Here is an 18,384-nt window from a genome sequence, read left to right on the forward strand (position 1 = left end):
AAAGGTTGAATATTTTTGAGAGATGACAGCAGGGGAAAGGGACTGGAGGAGATGTGATGGAATGGGGTCACTGGTGCAAGTGGTCGGGCAAGAAGATGCAAGGAGCCTTATTACTTCTTCTTCTGTAGCTGGTTCAAAGTCAGAGAGTGTGCTAGATGCAGTGGAGGAGGGAGGGCAGTGCATGATATGAGGAGATTGGGATATAATTTCCCGTCGGATATGGTCAATTTTTTTCTTTGAAATAATTTGCCAGATCATCAACGCAGAGATCCGTGGTTGGAGCCTGCACACTTGGGTTGAGTAGGGAATGAAAAGTGTCGTTTAGAGATGTTTAGGGTTATTGGACAGTGAGGTGATGAGGGTGTTGAAATAGGTTGGTTTGGAGAGGTGAAGGGCAGAGTTGTATGTTTTAAGCATAAACTTCTAATGGATGAAATCTTCGGGTAGATTAGATTTTCTCCACAGGCATTCGGCGCACCTGGAGCACCACTGCAGGAAACTTGTTTGCAGCATGTACCATGGCTGTCGTCATCTGTGCCGAGTTGTTCTATGTATAGGAGGTGCAATTTCATCCAGGCCACTTTGCAGGGTTTCATTGTAATGCTTCAATGCAGTGCATGAGGGAGGAGATAGGGGCCAATGAGGACTGGAAGTTCTTCATAAGTTTCTGAGTGTTAATGAACCGTATGTTTCTATAAGTGTGGAAAGTGGGGGTGACCTGAGCAGGATGGCAGTTCTTGATGGAGAATGAAAGAAGGTTGTGGTCAGAGAGAGGGAGAGGGGAGTTTGTGAAATCATCCACTGAGCAAAGTCGGGAGAAAATCAAGTCGAGGGAGTTTCGTCTTCATGAGTTGAAGAGTTAGTATGCTGTGAGAGACCAAAGAGGAGGTTAGAAATAAAAGGTGAGAAGCAGATGGGGAGAGGGGAAAAGCAGTGGGGATGTTGAAATCACCCATGATGGGGATGGGGATGTCACAAGAGAAAGTGTGGAAGCCAGGTGGCAAAGTGATCCAGGAATTGAGGGGAGGGGCCCGGAGGATGATACACCATCGCCACTTGCATGGAGAAGAGGATGTAGAGTCTGACCGCATGAACCTCAAAAGAAGGGAAGACAAGTGAGGGTACTTGGGGGGGATAACCTGAAAGGTACATTTGGGTGATAGGAGCCGACCAACGCCTCCACCTGCTCTGTTGTCTGATCTTGGGGCATGAGAAAAGTGTAGTCCACCATATGAAAGAGCAGCAGCAGCGGTTGTGTCTGACTGCTGGATCCAGGTTTCACAAAGAGCTAGAAGGTTAAGAGAATCAGAAAGGAAGAAGTCGTGGATGCAGTTTATTATACACTGAGCGAGAATTCCAAAGGGCACAATTGAAAGAGACAGAAGGCAAGCAGGGAATATTAATAATGTTAGAGGGCCGATGGGTTGTCATGACAGCACTGCTTTATATAGCACAGGCATATGCTCGCAGCTTCAGGTCTCCTAATCACCTCCCCTTTTGCCCCATTTAAAAAAATAAGACCATTTTAAAAAAAAATGCACATTTAGTATCAATGCCTTCAGAAATGTCTTATCAAAATATAAAATTAATCTGATTGGTAAACGGTTTAACGAGAGAAAAAAATCAAAACTCCATGATTACATTTTTGTTTTGGTTGCAGTAACATTGTAATAAAAGGTTATGAAAACATTGTCTTTACTGTAATTCCTAAACCCTTACTCCAATTAGGATGTGAATACTCTCAAATTAAAGCTGAGAGTCTTCACTTTAAGCCTATGTTGATTTATATCGTATCTTGAATATGTTTTTGTAAACAGCTAAAATGACAAAACACGTGTCACTGTCCACACATTTTCAGACCTAACTGTACATGTCTTCACTTCCTATACAAATCCTCAAAACAAAGTTTTTGTTTTTTCCTTGGTGGAAGCACAAAAATTGTTCTTTGTGCACTTACCATATTATGCATATTATAAGACTCGCCTGTTTATAAAACGCAAACCCAAAATATTGAGGTGGAAAATGGGATAAAATGTTGTTTTTTTTTTTTTATAAAATGGTGCGAGTTATAATCCACTTAAGCTTGTAGCTTACCTGAGGGGCAGCGGTGGTGGAGCGGGGTCCAAGGTAGCAGGGTTGCTGCTGGTGGAGGCAGAAGGTACTGCTTGCTCCAGGCTAATAAGACGAGGTATTCGGTGGCAGCTGGAGTCCAGGCCATGGTTGTGGGCCCCAGGCTGGTACGATAAGGTGTTCAGTAGTGCAAGGGCTCCTCCGACGTTTTGTGACAGCCCGGAGCCCTGCACCTTCCATATATTCTAGTGCGGTGGACCGTGGGAAAATGGTCACCAGAGGTGGTGTACCTGCAATTGAGATCTCGGGAGCTGGTGGTGGCCATTTTCCCAGAGTTCACCGCATAGAAGAGTATGGAAAGTGAGCGGCTCCAGGCTGTCACAAAATGTCGGCTGAGCTCCAGCAACGCCGAGCACCTCGTCGTATCAGCCTAGGACCCGCAACCATCACCCAACTCCTGCCGCCACTGCCAGAAGCTTCCGGCAGCAGCAACCTTGGGGCCCCGCTCCACAGCAGCCAGAGGGCTGCATCACAGCTATAATTAGGGTTATAAGACGCACCCAAAAATTTTGGGTAAAAAAGTGCGTCTTATAATCCGAAAATACGGTAGGTCAAGTTTGAACCTACTTCTTTCAGACACAGACTTAGACCTTAAATAACAGCCATAATACCCATAAAAAGGCCTGGGGGAAGTTACCAGTGTGAGACATGTAACTATCATAATACTAAGAATTTTATAGAATTGTATCTGATAAAATACTATTACAACTCTGTCTTCCTGTGAGATGAAAGCTGAAGTTGAGAGGAACCTGCAGATGTGTCAGTTATAATCATACTCAGCTCTGTGATATCGGGAGAGCAGACTTTGGTCATTACATGTCTCACACTGGTAACTCCCCCTTTCATGTAAAATAAGTTGTAGAGGCAGATTGTCTTGCATATAGTGTCCGGCCCAAAGTCCTGTTCAGCTTATTTACATATAAGAATAATGTGGATTTCTCTGGAACAAGACTTCAGATCACAGATATCTAGGTATCGTGTTATTAAGCTTTGTATGACCTACATGCCCATAAAGACGATTAGGAAAATTGCTGATATTGACAGATTCTCTTTAATGTTATTTGCAAAGTCTATTTTATGTCTACATGTAGTACATTTCTGTGATTTATAAGCTAGCTTTTTGGTGTCTTAACCATTGTCAATCACAGAACAGTAGTAAGTAAGTAATAGACCATTAGGTTGCACTGTCCAGGCATTTTGTATGCATAATGTATGCTTGTAAATAACAAATAACGAACCCATCTTTATGGACGTGATGGAAATAAAAATTTATTTCAAGTTGTCAGATGTAGGAAGCGCTCTGGGAACCAGATGGAAATGTTTAAAATCCTTTTAATTTATTGAAATCACATTTATTTGTGTATTGTGTGAAAGAAAGCATTACATTGTGAAATAATAATGGTTGTGGGTTTATGAACAGAGACGGCACAAATTTTGTTTAAACTCTAGACAAAGACATGAATCAGTCAGAACCATTAGTAAATTTCTTGGTCTATCTTTTGTATTAGTATAGGAATATCTTAATTTCTAATATGCTTTCAGACCTTTAGCTTATGTTACTTGCCGTCTTTATGTACAGAAATAAGAGAAAAAGGGTGGGGATGGGTACCACTATTAAAAAAAGGCCAGGCATAATGCAATATGTACATGCCAATGCTTGCTATAAAAATAAAAAAAATAAGAGATTCATATACAAATAAAAAAAATTAGAAAATAAGGCCCAGATTAACAAAAATTAGAGATCCTAACTGCTAATACATAACTATTTAATCCACAGGCAGCATGTACTGGGCACTGGCTGCATGTTTTCAGCCAGATGTGTGGCTTGGTCCCTTGCGGCTTCTCCCCGCCCGCTCCCCTTAAATGACATGTCTCTCCCTGCGTGTATGTATAGGGAGAGACCTGTGATTCACTAACAGTGGGCGGGGAGAAGCCTCCGGGGCCCGCCTCTTCAACTATTCTCTTGTGCGGATTGGTCCCTGTCAGCTTCTTCCCGCCCACTCCCCTTGAGTGACGGGTCTCTCCCTGCATCTGTGTATAGGGAGTGACCTGTGAGTTACTAGCAGTGGGCAGGGAGAAGCCTCCGGGACGCGCCTGTCCGACTATATTCTCCTGTGCAGCTTGGTTCTTGGCGGCTTTTTGAGTATGTTTTTCTCTGAAATGCTCAGGTGTCTCAGCGTCAAACATACTTGGCTGATATCATGCAGCGCAGTGTGGATCGGGTTGCAAGTTTCAGCTGTCGGGTTCCCTTTAAAATTCTCATTAACAAAACCCGCTATATGGTTAAAGGAAGTAACCTGTATAACCTTTCTCTAAAATACAGGCTCAGATCTTTTGACTATAATACCTCAAGTGCCTGGTTAATAAAGATCTAAAATGGCACAATAATAAAGAAGTTGCAAAAAGGAAAAAAAACAAACAAAGCATTAATATATAATTAGAGATCAAAAACCAACGTTGCATGTTTCCAAATACCAAAACTACTTACTAAAGAATGATAAACCGGTACGTCCAAGTGGGTGGAGGAGGGTCAGTAAATGCAGGGAAAGAGACCCCACGTGTTGCGCTGTGCAGCTTCATCAAGGGGTACACGACAAATTAAGTTGAAACTCTAAGCATGGAAATAAGTCATCTAAAACCAGTTGTGAGGTTTTGTCTTACCATCTTCAGAAATATAGGCATATTTCAATAGGTCATGCCTTCAGAGCTTTAGCTTACGGTACCTGTCATCTTCATTTCCAGAATCAGTCTCAGTGATGGGAGCAATAGTGAAAGCAGTTCTGTTTCATCACCATTGCGGAATGAGCCTCCAACCTTGCTAAAAACGAACAACAATCAGGTAAGCATTGTCATATAGTCTTCATTTATTTTAATTTATTTTACTCACTTACCGTATATAACGCCATTAATACCACAGCGCTTTACTGACATTATCAACGCTGTCCTTATCGGGGCTGCAAATCTAAATAGTCCTGAAAATGCTGTAAAAACTCTGGGAAAGGTGTAAAATTTTCCCATCATGTCCAGAAATCTTACGGCTTTAATTTTTCAAAGGGTCTAAAACAATGTTTTCTTGGATTGTGCTATGCTAATGATACTGTATAGCATGTATTTTCCATTCCTCGGTGTTAAACTACCTACACTTGCTTTTGTCTCATGTTTTCCACACCACATCAAGTTCTTGATATGGCTGCAAATCTGTTAACCTTACAATGGGAACAGAAGCATATGAGCTGCCCACACACTGTTCTTTACACAGGGGGCATAATACGCATTGACGATTTGGCTTCTCACAGGGATACAATGCTGCCGACATTAACCACTGCTGCTATAGCAGCAGGCTCACCTAGCAGCGCTAATAGCCGCCCTCCGCGCTGGGGCACGTTACCCATGTATTGCTCCTGCGGGCCCACGACACATGACCATTTCTGTTTGTCTGGGCTTTAGCTTACGGAATAACATGTGTCTGTATGGAACAAGGCGTATGATCCATTCTAGTTAGCGTCGCTGTAAAAGCTATTGTATCTCCCAATACATTTACATCTGTCGCGTGTAATAAAATCAGCTTTTTAATAGTCTGGAGGAGAGGGATTTGAATCCACAAGTACATCCATCTAAATAAAGTGTAATCTACATTCTGACATTATTATGGATGGCTGTGCAGGAGAGTGTAGGCCAAATACAGAAAGCCGTTGTTTTTTTAATTCGATTTACCCCAAGTAGAGACAATATAACATGTTTACTGTCCCAACTGTCAGAGAAAGACATATATCGGCCATATTCTTAATCCTAGCCATTGTTCTGAGATAAAAGCTGCCTGTGAGCGTCTTCGAAGTTCCTTTGAACTGTGTGTGCATATTGTTCCGATCCCCCCTTTGTTCACGCAGCATTTCACCGTTCCTGTGGATTATTTGATGCTCTGCCAAGCCATGCCCCACATAAATAACTTTTAAATGAAAAACATACTGAAAAAGAGAGTACAGTCCGTTGTCTATCCAGCGCTGCATATGCTGAAGCGTGTATCTGAAAAGTCACAAAAAAAAAATGAATTACTGTTATTCAGGCCCCCGTGTGATGCCCAGCCACTAACGGGCAATACAACTGATTGGCATAATGCCAGTGCCTCCAGACCTCCTGGAGCTGCACATAAGTACCTTGACTGCCCTTTTTATGTAACAATGGTCTTCTTGCATAAGGAACACAACAGTTATACAGCAATAAGCATGCCTTGATAATTACAATTCATTTTATTATTTATTCATTTTAACAAAAATTTCTAATTTTTTTTCACCACTTAGGAAAAGATTAAAATATGCCTGTTTTGCTTTTTCCATAATCTTAATGACCTGGCTAGTCATATTCCATGGTTCACTGTTAACGTGAAAGCTGCTCTAACAAGCAGGCGGCACGTCACAAAGCAGGAGTGCTGAGATCTAAGTGCCACAGATCATCTCCCAAACAGATTACTGAAATTATAATAGGCAAAGTGGCCAGCACCTTATTAAGGCTTGTAAAATCTAAAACCAGGCAGTGACATTTCATCGTCCAAGTAAAATATTAACTCTTTCTTAACATGTGACGCAATAGAACGACCACAGCTATCTCTGTTCGCTACTGTTTAACACCACTTTAATTACTAATAAGTCATTTAAAGGGGTTTCCCACAAAGTTAATTATAATCAACATTTTGATCAATAAATCTTTGAATAATAATGATTTCCATAATTGATGTGTCTAAATAAAATGTTCCTGTGCTGAGATAATCTTATAAATGTGCCCCTGCTGTGTACTGTGTAATGGCCGTGTCTGACCGTGCAGGGACATGCTCTGATCATACCATAGTTCCTAGGCAGGGGAGGAAGCAAAAAAGAAGATAGAGAGGACAGCAGGGGATCATGGCTGAATCTTTTTGTAAGATAAAGTACGCACGGTGGCGCAGTGATTAGCACCGCAGCCTTGCAGCGCTGGAGTCCTAGGTTCAAATCGCCCCAAGGACAACATCTGCAAAGAGTTTGTATGTTCTCTCTGTGTTTGCGTGGGTTTCCTCCGGGTTCTCCAGTTTCCTCCCACATTCCAAAGACATACTGACTGGGAATTTAGATTGTGAACCCCAACGGGGACAGAGATAATGTATGTAAAGCGCTGCGGAATATGTTAGCGTTATATCAAAAAAATTAAGATTATTTTTATTATGGTCTTGAAATGAGACCATAAAAAGTGCCATTTTCCAGTAAAAGAAAAAATGAAGATCAAACTGTAAATTACATATAGTGCTTGATAATGCAACTTGAAAAGACAACTTTGCCACAGAAAAAGCAAGCCCATATAGGACTACAAGAAAGTAAAAAGTGTCTGAATATAGCAACATAATTTTTTTTCCCTGCAAAATATTCTTTTATTTGCCAAATTTCTAAAACCTGAATTAATATGAAAAGTATACGCTTTTTGCAGAGGCAGGGATAGACTTTATTTCCGTATCCCCTTTAACCCCTTAAGGTACTGTCACACTAGACGATATCGCTAGCGATCCGTGACGTTGCAGCGTCCTCGCTAGCGATATCGTCCAGTGTGACAGGCAGCAGCGATCAGGCCCCTGCTGGGAGATCGCTGGTCGGGGAAGAAAGTCCAGAACTTTATTTCGTCGCTGGACTCCCCGTAGACATCGCTGAATCGGCGTGTGTGACACTGATTCAGCGATGTCTTCACTGGTAACCAGGGTAAACATCGGGTAACTAAGCGCAGGGCCGCGCTTAGTAACCCGATGTTTACCCTGGTTACCAGCGTAAAAAAACAAACAGTACATACTTACATTCAGCTGTCTGTCCCTTGCCGTCTGGTTCCTGCACTGACTGCTGGCCGTAAAGTGAAAGCAGAGCACAGCCACAGCGGTGAGTCACCGCTGTGTGACTCACCGCTGTGCTGTGCTTTCACTTTCACTTTACGGCCAGCAGTCAGTGCAGGAACCAGACGGCAAGGGACAGACAGCTGAATGTAAGTATGTACTGTTTGTTTTTTTACGCTGGTAACCAGGGTAAACATCGGGTTACTAAGCGCGGCCCTGCGCTTAGTTACCCGATGTTTATCCTGGTTACCGGGGACCTCGGGATCGTTGGTCGCTGGAGAGCTGTCTGTGTGACAACTCTCCAGCGACCAAACAGCGACGCTGCAGCGATCCGGATCGTTGTCGGTATCGCTGCAGCGTCGCTAAGTGTGACGGTACCTTTAGTGACAGAGCCAATTTGGTACTTAATGACCAGGGAAATTTTTGCAATTCTGACCACTGTCACTTTATGAGGTTATAACTCTGGAACGCTTCAACGGATCCTGCTGATTCTGAGATTGTTTTTTCGTGACATATTGTACTTCATGTTAGTGGTAACATTTCTTCGATATTACTTGCGATTATTTATGAAAAAAGCGGAAATATGGCGAAAATTTTTAAAATTTTGCAATTTTCAAACTTTGTATTTTTATGCCCTTAAATCAGAGAGATATGTCACGAAAAATAGTTAATAAATAACATTTCCCACATGTCTACTTTACATCAGCACAATTTTGGAAACAAAATTTTTTTTGTTAGGGAGTTATAAGGGTTAAAAGTTGACCAGCAATTTCTCATTTTTACAACACCATTTTTTTTTTAGGGACCACATCACATTTGAAGTCATTTTGAGGGGTCTATATGATAGAAAATAATGAAGTGTGACACCATTCTAAAAACTACACCCCTCATGGTTCTCAAAACCACATTCAAGAAGTTTATTAACCCTTTACGTGCTTCACAGGAACTGAAACAATGTGGAAGGAAAAAATGAACATTTAACTTTTTTTTGCAAACATCTTAATTCAGAACCATTTTTTTTTATTTTCACAAGTGTAGAAACAGAAATGTAACCATAAATTTTGTTATGCAATTTCTCCTGAATACGCCAATACCCCATATGTGGGGGTAAACCACTTTTTGGGCGCACCGCAGAACTTAGAAGTGAAGGAGCGCCGTTTGACTTTTTCAATGCAGAATTGGCTGGAATTGAGATCGGACGCCATGTCACGTTTAGAGAGCCCCTGATGTGCCTAAACAGTGGAAACCCCCCACAAGTGACCCCATTTTGGAAACTAGACCCCTTAAGGAACTTATCTAGATGTGTGGTGAGCACTTTGAACCCCCATGTGCTTCACAGAAGTTTATAATGTAGAGCCATGAAAAAAAAAAATCGAATTTTTTCTACAAAAATGATCTTTTTGCCCACAAATTTTTATTTTCACAAGGGTAACAGGAGAAATTAGACCACTAAAGTTGTTGTGCAATTTCTCCTGAGTACGTCGATACCCAATATGTGGGGGTAAACCACTGTTTGGGCGCACCGCAGAGCTTGGAAGAGAAAGCGTGCCGTTTTACTTTTTCAATGTAGAATTGGCTGGAATTGAGATCGGACGCCATGTCACGTTTGCAGAGCCCCTGATGTGCCTAAACAGTAGAAATCCCCCACAAGTGACCCCATTTTGGAAACTAGACCCCCCATGGAACTTATCTAGATGTGTGGTGAGAACCTTGAATGCCCAAGTGCTTCACAGAAGTTTATAATGCAGAGCCGTGAAAATAAAAAATATTTTTTTTTTCCACAAAAAAGATTTTTTAACCCCCAAGTTTTTATTTTCACAAGGGTAACAAGAGAAATTGGACCCCAAAAGTTGTTGTCCAATTTGTCCTGAGTATGCTGGTACCCCATATGTGGGGGTATACCACTGTTTGGGTGCACGGCAGAGCTCGGAAGGAAGGAGCGCCGTTTTGGAATGCAGACTTTGATAGAATGGTCTGCGGGTATTATGTTGCGTTTGCAGAGCCCCTGATGTACCTAACCAGTAGAAACCCTCCACAAGTGAACCCATTTTGGAAACTAGACCCCCCAAGGAACTTATCTAGATGTGTGGTGAGAACTTTGAATGCCCAAGTGCTTCACAGAAGTTTAGAATGCAGAGTCGTGAAAATAAAAAATATTTTTTTTTCCACAAAAAAGATATTGTAGCCCCCAAGTTTTTATTTTCACAAGGGTAACAGGAGAAATTGGACTGCTGTTCTCCTGCCGGCTGGCAGATGGAGACAGATGGCGGGCGCACTGCGCATGCGCCTGCCATGTTCTTCTGCCGGCGGCTAGGAGGAGCAGCAAGAGGAACCAGGGACACAGGTGAGTATGACAGGGTCCCCGAATCCCCCTATTTCTCTGTCCTCTGATGTGCGATCACATCAGAGGACCGAGAATTACACTTTACTTTTTTTTTTGCGGTCGCCGGTAAACAGTTAATTACCGGCGATCGCAAAACAGGGGTCGGTAAAACCGACCCCGATCATGCTCTTTGGGGTCTCGGCTACCCCCGGCAGCCGAGACCCCAAAGATTCTCCCAGTACCGGCCGGCGGGCGCACTGCACATGCGCCCGCCATTTTGAAGATGGCGGCGCCCACCGGGAGACACGAGGAGCATCGAGGGAGCTAGGTGAGTATTGGGGGGCCACCTGGGACCCCTTTTCTCTGTCCTCCGATGTGCGATCACATCAGAGGACAGAGAAATTAAAAAGAGATCGCGTTTTTTTTAAAAAAAACCCCGAATCATGTTCTCTGGGGTCTCGGCTACCCCCGGCAGCCGAGACCCCGGAGAAAATCGGCCTCTGGGGGGCGCTATTTACTTTTTCCACAGCGCCGTTAATTAACGGCGCTGTGGTTTAAGTACCCTTAGCGGCCGCCGTTAAAAGGCGTATCGGCGGTCGCTAAGGGGTTAAAAGTGTTAAATTCAGGGCTGTGGAGTTAGTAAGCCAAACCTCCGACTCCTCAATTTCCAGGACACCAACTCAGACTCCACAAAAATGGGCTCCCACTCCACTACTCCAACTTATAAATGTGCCCCTGCCGTAAGCCAAACCTCCGACTCCTTAAATTTCCATGACACCGACTCAGACTCCGACTCCACAGCCCTGGTTAAATTATATGTTTCACAATTGTTTCAATAAAAACTGCAACTTCTCACACACCGTTTTTTTGAAAAACTGTAAAATAAATAAATGAAAATGCTAATTCTTGAAAAGCCAAGATTTTTTTCTCAAGTAACCACTCTTTAAGCATTTCCATATTCACTGATTCCTGCACTGCTTTCCCTATCTATTACCACAATTATCTTTGCATGAAAATATATTTTGATGGCTTGTTTGGTGAAAAATGGCTCATTCATCTTGAACTCTTAATCATTACTGTAGCCCACTGTTTAGAAAGCTCCTTGTACATCTATGTATCCATAATATTGGTTGTCTTTTTTTATTGTCTTAATGTTACCAGTATTTTGCATTACAAGCTGTTACCATTAAGGGGAAAATAGTAAGAAATGCACAAAATATGAATGATTCCTATTCCAGCTAGATTTGCTGGCCTGATTTGTCAAACCATCACTTGTTACTTTATAATACAGCAGTAATTTCCAGTGTGTCTGGCAGAAACCATAAAGTGCAAGACCAGAGGTCAAGAGCTTTTATCAGTCCCACCAGAGACCAGACAGAATTTACAACATTCTGTTTTTTTCTATTTTTAACTCTTCATTTGAAGGCTTAAAATAGGTAGAAGTGGGGAAGGCAAATAAACAAATCACTTTCTGTGTGGTTAGGTTTCCTCTTAATTTGAAACTTTTTCTTCAGTTTTGGATTAGATGAATGCTAGTTTAATTCTCCTATAGTCATTTTTTGGAATCTTTCCTAACTCAACACAAATTGTTTTAGACCTTATAGATCTCAGGTTACACTCCGGAACATTGAATTGCAACGCCAAGAAGAAAAAGTTGGGGAATTATTGAAATCATGGTATCAAAAGGCACTCTAATGATATGCAAATTATATTCAAAAAGTGTCGCAAGAGGTGACATTGCCAGGCTGGTTATTGCTGCTGCTGTGAGCAACCTACGAGGCCTAAAAGTACTATCATAGCCAGGGCCGTATTTGCCACTAGGCACTTGAGGGCACGTGCCTAGGGTGGGGACAATGCAGGGGGGCGGCACCTGAGCAAGTTTAAAAATTTTTTTTTTTTAAAGTCCGGGGGTCCCCCCGCCCACCCACCTCAGTCCCAGCTGCTGCGGGGGGAGGGGGTCTCAAGCGCAAGGCCACCATCAGGGCATTGCTGCCCTGACTACTGTATGGGGCAGAAATGGGTGCTGTACCTTTAAGCAGCAGCAGCCCAAGTGCATCATGGTCCTCCTGACGCCGATCATGTCACACGCTGGGCGCTCTTCTTAAGAGCACTGGAGCAGACTGCAGAGAAGCAGGTAATGTTTGTGGGAGAAGATACTGAAGTCGGCGGTGAGCAGGGAGAGGAGGAGGCGGGCAGTGTGTGAGGACTCAGAGGAAGCTGCAGAGAGGAGACGGGAGACTGCTGATGTGAGTGAGTGAGGGGAGGGGATGAGAGGCTGGTAAGGAGCTGAGAGGCTGGTAAGGAGAGGAGAGGCTGGTAAGGAGAGGAGAGGCTGGTAAGGAACTGAGAGGCAGGAGAGGAGAGGCTGGAAAGAGTCTGGTAAGGAGAGGAGAGGCAGGAGAGGAGAGGCTGGAAAGGAGAGGCTGGTAAGGAGATGAGAGGCTGATAAGGAGAGGAGAGGCTGGAAAGGAGAGGCTGGTAAGGAGATGAGAGGCTGGAAAGGAGATGAGAGGCTGGAGAGGAGAGGCTGGAGAGGAGATGAGAGGCTGGAGAGGAGATGAGAGGCTGGAGAGGAGATGAGAGGAGATGAGAGGCTGTAAAGGAGATGAGAGGCTGTAAAGGAGAGGCTGGAGAGGAGAGGCTGGAGAGGAGAGGCTGGAGATGAGAGGCTGGAAAGGAGATGAGAGGCTGGAATGGAGAGGAGAGGCTGGAAAGGAGAGGAGATGAGAGGCTGGTCTCATGCTGTATATGGGGAGGCTGTGTGGGGCTCATGCTGTATTTAAGGGGCTGTGGGGGGTTTAAAGATATATAGGGGGTGTCAGCATACTTAATTCTGCTCAATATTAAGTGATACAAATAATATTAATTAATATTGAGTAGAATTATTTTCATGCTATTGGTTCGGCCTCCACAACAGTCATGGTCTTTCATCTGGCCCCTCAGGAAAATAAATTGCCCACCCCTGATCTAGAGACATGGAGTGAGAAGCCCACATACGATAGCAACAGATTAGTCCTTTCTCTCACTAAATTACCCATCCAGCTCTTCAAACTATTCTCTCTGAAACGTCCCAGCATTGCAGAGATAAACTTCCCTGTTTGCAGTCTGAGTGATGCTGCCCGTGGTTTTGGTAGTATGAATCGACAGACAGGTTCCCCTTAAAAACCTGTCAGCCAAACCGTGGCAGAATCAACTGACCATGTACTGTGTATGAGATCCACCAGATTCTCACATGACAACTAATGGAAAGGTTTGCTAAGGCTACTTTCACATCAGCGATTTTCTCCGTTCGCGGCAGATACTGCAGTTTTTCCGCCTCTGTCGTGTAACATCACTTACAGGCCGGCAACTCTGCGTTCGGCCTCATTCATTCCCTATGGGACTTGCGGACATGTGCAGCACTTGAGGTGAGACAAAAAATACACTGCTAGCAGCATTTTTTTTCTTGTTGCTGCAAGTACCGCATTTGCTGGATCGCAGCAAAACCGCAAGTGCCGCAAGTCCCATAGGGAGTGAATGAGGCCGAACACAGTGTTGCCATAAGTGATCCATTACGGATGCGGAAAAACTGCCGGATCTGCCGCAAATGTCAAAAATCGCTGATGTGAAAGTAGCCTAAGTCACTGCCGATAGTGTCTGCATTAGTCATACTCACCAATGGGGGAGGCAGCACGAAAAGTGCCTAGGGCAGCAGAAACTCTAAATACGGCCCTGATCATAGCCTGCGGCATCTCCGGATTTGTCTCCCATCAAGCAGATCTGGTACATCATTGATTGGCAATTGCAAATTGAGCTGCCAGCAGTGGATCTTGATGATTTGCCCAAGTGCATTCAGCATGACAGAACATTCCTCAAAAAACTGTTAAAGAAGCCTTTCCCATTAAATGTGGGTATGTAGTGTAGAGTAAGTGTATTAATATACTCGCTTATCACTGCTCTCTGGAATCCAGCACCGTTCAGCTTTTCTTCTCAGTGGCATCATTGTTCTGTTTGACCTGGAAGTGGCTTTTACACTATAAGCCTATGGAGCGTAAGAACGAGGCTCCATAGGATTATATTGTAAAATAAACTTTTGGCTCATACACACCGCATACAATGACCCAAAGAGTCTGCAGAGTAGTGACGTCACTGAGAAGTGAAGCTGGATCCCAGAGAAAGCAGTGGCAGGTGAGTTTATTAATACATGCACACTATATTACATACACATATTTAATAACCTATTAATATCATTGATGGCATGCCAATGCGTGTAAGTGAATGTGTTTTTGTATGAGGCACTAATACACTCAATACAGAATAAATCGACATATTTTGAAAAATGTTTCTATTTTTTCAGCATTTGCATTTAATTGTCTATCGTTCCTGTGATTTACATAATTCCATGACATTTGCTACTTGGTATTGCAATTTCAATGTTGGGGGGTGTAGAGGGATACAGTGGAATGTAAAAGTTTGGGCAATGCTGGTCAAAATTACTGTTATTGTGAACGGTTAAGCAAGTTGAAGATGAAATGATCTCTAGAAGGCCTAAAGTTAAAGATGACACATTTCCTTTGTATTTTAGGCAAAAAAATATGTATTTTCATCTTTTGCAGTTTAAAAATTACAGAAAGGAAAATGCAAAAATTTGGTTTCAGATAACTTTGACTAAGGTTTCAGACTGCAGTACCTTTCATATACCCTGATTCCCCACCTGAGAAAATACCTTTGTAATCTCTCCGGCATCCTATGTAAATTTCCCCAGTCCGATGGGCGGGGCCTATTCACCCTCTCTGCCCCCGCTCCTCGGCGTGCTGAACGTAACAAGGTCTGTGAATAGCACAGATCCCGTGCAGTTTCTGAGCGTGCACAATGAATTGGCCTCTAGCGCCTGCACAGTATGCTTTGACCAACTGTGGGCAAAGCATAAAATCATTATTGCGCATGCGCCAGCTTTTTACCGTATGCTCTGTGCTCCGGAAGTATTGCTGTGGAAATCTTGTGTTCCTGGACTTTGCATGGAAAGACTTCCGGGGCACAGAACGTCATGGAAAATGCCGGCGCATACGCAATAATGAGTTTTATGCTTTGCCCACTGTTGGGCAAAACATACTGCACACGCGTGAGAGGACATTTCAATGCGCAGGCGCAGGAAAACAACGCCAGTGCAGTAAAGAAGAAAAATAAATGCGTAGAGCAAGGCAGGAGGTGGGGAGAGACGGCAAATAGGCCCCGCCTATTGGACCAGACCGGAGTAATTTACATAGGACGCCGGAGAGATTACAAAGGTATTTTCTCAGCAAAGGTGGGGAATCTGTGGATATGAAAGGTACTGTGGTAATGCAGAGCTCACGCTAAATTGAACAATATTTTTATCTCCTATCGAAAAAAGGGGTGACAGATTCCCTTTAATTAGCCTGTTAGGGTTATGGCTTCTTCACTATCATCATTGGAAAGGGCCAAATTTCCCAGCTTTATAAAAACCCAGCCTCCTTTAACCTTGCACCAAAAAACAGCAGCCATGGGTTCTTTTAAGCAGCTGCCTAACACTCTGAAAATGAAAATTGCAAAAAACAGGAAAAGGTTATAAGGAGATAGCAATGTGTTTTCAAGTTTCCTTTTTCTCAGTTTGAAAAGTAATTAAGAAATGACAGTCAACAGGAATAGTGGAGGTCAAGGTAAGGACTGGAAGACCAAGCAAAATTTCAGTGAGATTTAGTTTTAGCAGACTCTGGAGTTGTGGAACATTGTTCTACTGTTTAGAGAAACCTGCACAAATATGGCCTTCATGGGAGAGTCATAAAAAAACATTTCCTGCATCATCACCATAAAATTCGGGGTCAGAAGTATGCAAAAGAACATCTAAACAAGCCTGATGCATTTTGGAAACAAGTCCTGAGGACCAATGAGGTTAGAATAGAACTCTTTGGCCACAGTGATCAGTGGAGTGAAATGAGCACTGAATTTCAGAAAAAGAAATCTCCCCAACCATTAAGCATGGGGGTGGATCAATCATGGTTTTGTGGTTGTGTTGCAGCCAATGGCACAGGGAATATTTTATGGGTAGAGATAATAATGGATTCAATGAAATTTCAACAAATTCTTGATGCAAACATAACACCATCTGTAAAAAAAAAAAAAAAGCTGAAGTTGAAAATAGGATTGCTTCTACAAATGGATAATTATCCTAAACACATGTCAAAATCCACAATGGACTACCCCAAAAGGTGCAAGCTGAAGGTTTTACAATGGCCATCACGCTCCCCTGATCTTAACAACTTTGAAAATCTTTGGCTAGACCTCAAAATAGCAGTAAGACGACATATGAATTTCACAGAACTGGAAAAAGTTTCTAAGGAAGAATGTATGAAAATCCCTCAAACAAGAATTAAAAGACTCTTGTATGGCTACAAAAAGCGTTTACAAGTTGAGATACTTTCAAAAGGGGACGCTACTAGGTACTAACCATGCAGGGTGCCCACACTTTTGCACCTGCCCATTTTCCTTTTTGTAATTTTTAAAATGTAAAAGATGAAAATATATATATACTGCTCAAAAAAATGAACACTAAAATACCACATCCTAGATATCTCTGAATGAAATATTCCAGTTGCAAATTTTTATTAATTGCATAGTGGAATGTTTTCAGAACAATAAAACATAACAATTATCAATGTAAATCAAAATGAATTTTCCATGGAGGTCTGGATTTGGAATGATACTCAAAATCAAAGTGGAAAATCAAATTACAGGCTGATCCAACTTCAGTGGAAATGCCTCATGACAAGGAAATGATGCTCTGTATTGTGTGTGGTGTCCACGTGCCTGTTGACCTCCCTACTGTACAACGCCTGGGCATGTTCTGATGAGGTGGCGGATTGTCTCCTGAGGGATCTCCTTCCAGACCTGGACTAAAGCATCCGCCAACTCCTGGACAGTCTGTGGTGCAACGTCACATTGGTAAATGGAGCGAGACATGATGTCCCAGATGTGCTCAATTGGATTCAGGTCTGGGGAACGGGCAGGCCAGTCCATAGCTTCAATGCCTTCATCTTGCAGGAACTGCTGACACACTACAGCCACATGAGGTCTGGCATTGTCCTGCATTAGGAGGAACCCAGGGCCAATCGCACCAGCATATGGTCTCACAAGGGGTCTGAGGATCTCATCACCGTACCTAATGGCAGTCAGGCTACCTCTGGCGAGCACATGGAGGGCTGTGAGGCCCTCCAAAGAAATGCCACCCCACACCATTACTGACCCACTGCCAAAGCGGTCATGCTAATTGATGTTGCGTGCAGCTGAAGGCTCTCCACGGCATCTCCAGACTGTCACATCTGTCACATGTGCTCAGTGTGAACCTGCTTTCATCTGTAAAGAGCACAGGGCACTAGTGGCGAATTAGCCAATCCTGGTGTTCTATGGCAAATGCCAAGCCGCCTGCACGGTGGTGTTGTGCTGTGAGCACAACCCCCATCTGTGGACGTCGGGCCCTCAGACCATGCTCATGGATCCGGTTTCTAACCGTTTGTGCAGACACATGCACATTTGTGGCTTGCTGGAGGTCATTTTGCATGGCTTTGGCAGTGCTCCTCCTGTTCCTCCTTGCATAAAGGCGAAGGTAACGGTCCTGCAGCTGCGTTGTTGCCCTCCTACAGCCCCCTCCACATCTCCTGGTTTACTGGCCTGTCTCCTGGTAGCGCCTCCAGCCTCTGGACACTACGCTGACAGACACAGCAAACCACCTTGCCACAGCTCGCATTGATGTGCCATCCTGGATGAACTGCACTACCTGAGCCACTTGTGGGGGTTGTTGAGTCCGTCTCATGCTACCACGAGTGTGAAAGCACAACCAACATTCAAAAGTGACCAAAATGTCAGCCAGAAAGCATTGGTACTGAGATGTGATATGTGGTCCCCACCTGCAGAACCACTCCTTTATTGAGGGTGTCTTGATAATTGCCAATAATTTCCATCTGTTGTCTGTTCCATTTGCACAACAGCATGTGGAATTGATTGTCAATCAGTGTTGCTTCCTAAATGGACAGTTTGATTTCACAGAAGTTTGATTTACTTGGAGTTATATTGTTGTTTAAGTGTTCCCTTTATT

General features: G+C 43.3%; 1 protein-coding gene across 2 annotated transcripts in view; it reads left to right on the forward strand.

Annotated features, from left to right (window-relative positions):
• Positions 1-18,384, forward strand: part of MLLT3 (MLLT3 super elongation complex subunit) — a 367,858-nt gene that overhangs the window by 294,267 nt on the left and 55,207 nt on the right. For both annotated transcript variants that reach the window (XM_069766027.1, XM_069766035.1), the window contains exon 9: positions 4,873-4,969. In XM_069766027.1, coding sequence (XP_069622128.1) covers positions 4,873-4,969 — 97 coding nt within the window. The remainder of the gene's footprint in view (positions 1-4,872; positions 4,970-18,384) is intronic.

The sequence above is a fragment of the Ranitomeya imitator genome, chromosome 1 (genome assembly GCF_032444005.1).
Source record: "Ranitomeya imitator isolate aRanImi1 chromosome 1, aRanImi1.pri, whole genome shotgun sequence".
In the NCBI taxonomy this organism is placed as follows: Eukaryota; Metazoa; Chordata; class Amphibia; order Anura; family Dendrobatidae; genus Ranitomeya; species Ranitomeya imitator.